General features: G+C 49.6%; 1 protein-coding gene across 1 annotated transcript in view; it reads right to left on the bottom strand.

The window, feature by feature from the left end:
• Positions 1-2,140, bottom strand: part of tsc22d2 (TSC22 domain family 2) — a 74,208-nt gene extending 72,068 nt beyond the window's left edge. The window contains exon 1 of the mRNA XM_080723634.1: positions 570-2,140. Coding sequence (XP_080579760.1) covers positions 570-2,131 — 1,562 coding nt within the window. The 5' untranslated portion in view covers positions 2,132-2,140. The remainder of the gene's footprint in view (positions 1-569) is intronic.
• Between the last annotated feature and the right edge of the window lie 2,834 nt (positions 2,141-4,974).

The following is a 4,974-nucleotide window of genomic DNA, read 5'->3' as shown; positions in this document are numbered from 1 at the left end:
CTGCAGAATGCCCTGGGAATGTTTAACATGAGGGCAAACTTCCAGAATACTCAACTCTCACTCGCTCTCACTCCCTAAATCTCTCAGCGCTACCGCTCTCCAAGCAGACATCTGAGCTTTGTTTTCATCAGAGAGCTGTGCTCACAGACAGGCCACAGCACATTATTGCATCACCACCTGTGTGAGCGCAGGCTGGTTTGATGTACTGAGGTAAACAAACAGTGCGGGGCTCACTGACTGCACCGGTAGAGCTGTAACTAAGCATTATCTTTAATAATCAAATACTACTATTGTTTTTGTTGTCATTAGTTCCATTAGCCCATGGGTCTAATTTAGACCTCCAAAATGATGGGAAAAAAGGTGATTTGGTACAAATGGTGGTAAATGTTCATCACACGATATCTGAACCCAAACACTTCACTCAAAATTGCTTAGTATCACATGAAAACCAGAACTTAAAAAGAATTGCATCACTAAACTGATCATTCAATAGCTAAACTTGTATTAGTTGTTTCACCACCCCAGAACACATGGAGAGAATTGAACACACTCTTCCATAGGCCTCTTACCTGTCCTCATCCCCCCCATCGATGGTAATAGGGATGCCAAAGATGCTGACAGTGGTAGGAGTGGGCAGGCCGTCCGAGATAAAAGGCTTCATGCCATCTTTCCCCATCAGGGCGCCGGCGCTGGGCTGAGGTAGGATGTCAGACTTTCGCCCGCCGTCTTCCGCCTGGACTCTGAAGCCGACAGGAAGACCCATCATCAGGGCCCCTCCGTGGGCTCCCTGGGCGAGTCCTCCTGTGCTGGGCATGTGGTGGTTCAGCAGCATGCCTGGAGGGGTGCTGTTGCTGCTGGGCACTGTGGCAGGCACATTCTGGACACTGTTGTATGTGGCGGTGGTGGCAGAGGCAGCTGATGATGCCCCACTGCCCACCTGGACCATCAGGCCCTGGGCTGAGGCTGCCTCACCAGCCTGGGCTCCCGGTCCTGCAGGGGAGAGGGCAGGCGAGGGCCCCTGGCTAGCTGGAGGCCCCGCCGAGAGGGATGCCATGGGGAGGTTTTGAGTGTTCGAGCCCTGTGGCTGGAGGGGGGCAAACTGCTGCTGTCTGTAGTCCGGCTGGCCACCGGCGTGAGCTGAATAGGCATACTGCTGGCCAGGTGGCATGAGTGGAGATTTCTGCAGCATGGCACCGTGCTGTGCACCATTGAGGCCGCTAGGGTGGAGGTTTTGAGGCGCAACAGGCTGCATGTTGGCCTGTTGAGGGTGCTGCTGGGGCACCACAGTCGAATAGCCAGTGGGCTGAAAGGCACTTGCCCCGCTCCCTGCCTGGGAGGCTAACGTGTAACCTTGCTGCTGCAGAGGCTCTGGAGGATGGGTGTGATAGGCGACCGAGTAGCCACTGTCAGCGTTGGACTCCTGAGCAGAGGCTGCACTAGTGGGGAGGACCACGAAGCCACCGGTGACCCCTAGCCCGCTGTCCCTGTCCACGTTGTTGTGGTCCAGGACGACGGTGTGCTTTATGCTATCCACAGTCCTGCTCATACTCGAGCCCTCCGAGTCTCGCTCATAGAACTCGGTGCACGTCCATCGACCCCGGCGGAAGGGCTCACCAGTGCCGTGGTCAAGTTTAATGACCCTGAAACGGGAACTACAGGTGGTGGTGGTGGTGGTTGATGTGGGGCTGCTGGTGGCCACGGGGTTTACGTGAGCCACATTAGCGGGGACATGATGTGGCACCGAGTTGACCATAGGCTGGGTGGTGGTGGTCGAGCTTGGAATGGAAGGCACACCCCCCCCTGCCAGGTGCGGAGTGACACGGCCAGAGCCTGCACTCCTGACAGAGAAGCCCCCGTTGACAGGACCCGTCGGCGCCTGCTGGTGCTGCTGGCCCTCCTGGTGCTCTCCCACGTTGTTCAGCGTCTCCTCGGACGAGCTCCGGTCGCACGCGCCCATCAGGTCGGCTCGGGAGACGTCGAAGATCTCCGACGACGACATGTCCTCCGTCCGGGACTCGTCCGGGTCGTCGAGGCTCTCGGTGTCGTCCGCGACGCTGCTGGCCGCCACCTGAGCCTGGGTCACGCTCGTGATCTGGAAGCAGCTCTTTTTCTTAGCCGGCATTTTCGACATGTTTGGAGAGCTGGGGCTGGTGGTCTTGTCTACCTCTCCCAGACAGCGAAAACAAAGTGCTCGTGTGACAGATTCACACACACACACAGTTGATTCCCAATTCACAGGTGGTAATAACTACGAAACAAGACACGTATGCGACATTTTCATAAGCTCCCCCTCTGTCTCTTACTCACTCAGTCTCTCTTGCACTGTCAATGTCTCTCTCGTCTTCAGAAAAGTGTGACAAGTGAAGCCACAGTTTCCTCCGAAACTCAGGGACCGCTGACTGGCTGGCTGGCTGGCTGGGTTGGTTCTTCCTCCCCCGTCAGTCCGGGCTGAGACGACAATCTCCCCGGCAGTGACAGCACCACACAGCCGCCTCCCTCTCTCCTCCTCCTCCTCCGCCGGTTCTCCGTGACTCGCGCTGACCCGGCCTTTCCCTTTTCCCGTCACAAACTGTCTATATCCCGGCTCCGTAGTTGCCAAGCAGGCCGCTGTCGCAGTTCTTGCTTCCCCAGCTGCTAGCAGCACTTCAGTTCAGTGTAGTGCGGGCGGGACCCCGGGTTGGTTCCTCCTCGACCCTCCTACCCTCTCTCCCTTCAGCTACCAGCAGCTCAAAAGCTAAAGTTAGCTCTACGTTAGCTTTTAGTTTTCTTTACCTCAGGAACTAGCAACTCCGAGATGTAAACAAGTCCACGTAACACTCCATACCGGCCCTTTTCCCCCGAAAAGAATACGGAACGTGTAATGTGTCCGCCTGAAACGTCCTCAAACTCAAGGAAGTTTAGCTTCTTCGCAGTGAGTCCTCCCCAGATAGCTGACTTTTTTCAGTGCTGCTGCTGCCTTCGGCGGCTAGCTGACAGATTGAGCACTTCTCCACTGTGTGGCAATGAGAGCAGAGCGCCGAGCTAACAGGCTAACTAACTACTACCGCTCTTCCTCCAAGCCAGGGTCTGCATCCCATAGGCCGGAGGGTTCTGCCTTGTGGTGGTTGGCTCGTTGTTTGTCAAGGGTCAGAATCACAATTATTTTTGTAATATTTTTTTCCTCTCTTTATTGAAGCTGTACATGGATAGTAAGGTGGGCCCTAAACATTACACAATGCACATTATGTGAATAAAGAAAGAAATATAAATAGACAAATTGGTTAAATGAATAAATTAATGCACTTGTATATTGAGTTCACTATTATGAAAATAATGTATATATGTATTCTGATTATATTCAATATAATATATAAACGTATGTATTTATAATCATACCGTATCTGTCTGTCTGTAATTAATCAATACTTTTAGTGTAGCCTACTGTAAAGTAAACTATGAATTATGCACTAAAACCAGCGGTTGCCTGACAACCAAGCGATCACATTGCGACCTTCTGGGGAATGGGATGGGACTGAAGCCTCAAATAGATACACGAGCCAAGAGCGAACTGCACAGTGGGAAGGCGCTGCGCACTTTGCGCAAAACAATATAGAATTGCCGTCTTTACGCAACTACATGAATCATTCATTTCGATAAAGTGTTTCATTTGTCACTCACTCTCTCTGACTCATACAGGTACAACAAAAGGTACAGGTACAAAAAAAATAGGCCTATAAAGTATTTTATCTTTAGCTACACATTACAATTCAAAATGATTCAAATTGTTAAATGTGGAAAAATACGAAACACAACATAGGTAAGTTAGAATCATAAGGCTTTTTGGATGATGACTCAGTCCAGTGAGTCATCATGATAGGAACATTTTCAGTTAATCATATAAATATGTCAATGAAAGGTCAGGACAGTAGTTCACACAGTTGAATAGGCTTTTTTTAGCCATGGCACATTCTTTATAAGTGCATCATGCATGATATATGGCAGTGAGGGAATAAGTATTCTGTCAAATTAAAAGTAAAGCAATGTAGAAATAGCCTTCTCTGTTACATAGAAGTAGGCTACCATGCAGCCCACTTCTAAATGCACTTGAGTAGAAGTAGAAAGTATCTGCATTAAAATATGATCAAAGTAGGCTACCACAAGTAAAAGTAGGCTACTCATTGTGCAGAATGTTCCTTTTCACAATTTCAAAAATCTTTGAGGGGTGAAGTGGCTAATATGTTTTGTAGCAGGCCTAATAATCTGAATCTATAACTAAAAGGGTGCAATTCTGCATTGCAGACCATCACAGACCATCACAGGGTATAAAAGCAGACATCGAGCCTCGGATGATGACCCCTTCTTTCCTGATAGACTTAATATGGATGTTTATCCCAGTGCAGCAGTAGTTAGCTCAGAACAAACTACACCCCCTCCTTAGTTAGTGGGCATGAGGTAAAGTCCCTGCTTCTTAGACAGGACAGCAGGAAGGCAGCAGGCCCGGACCAGGTCTCTGCTTTTACTTTGAAGCACTTTGCTCACCAACTGTCTTCTGTTTTTGTTGATATTTTTAACTGGTCCCTTACACTTTGCAGAGTTCCTGCTTGTTTCAAATCCGCTGTGATTATCCCTGTCCCTAAGAAGTCCAGCACTGTCAGTATGAACGATAGGCCTGTTGCCTTGACTTCTATTGTTATGAAGGTTTTTGAGCGTATTGTCTGTAATCACCTGTCCGATGTCGAGATGGACAGCTTTCAGTTTGCCTATCGTGCCAATAGGTCTGTTGAGGATGCTGTGTCTATGCCTACACAGTATCCTACAGCAACTTGAAGCCCCTGCCACCTACGTTAGAGTTTTATTTATTGACTTTAGTTCCGCGTTCAACACAATCGTGCCCGTCAAACTATTTGATAAACTTATTGCTCTGGGTATTAACCGATCTCTTTGCCTATGGATTTTAGACTTCCTATCTAACAGGAAGCAGGTGGTTAGGATTGG

The sequence above is a fragment of the Nannobrachium achirus genome (genome assembly GCF_963921795.1).
Source record: "Nannobrachium achirus genome assembly, chromosome: 1".
NCBI classification, from domain to species: Eukaryota; Metazoa; Chordata; class Actinopteri; order Myctophiformes; family Myctophidae; genus Nannobrachium; species Nannobrachium achirus.
Note: the sequence above shows the minus strand (reverse complement) of the source record. Positions and strands in the feature narration are given on the sequence as shown.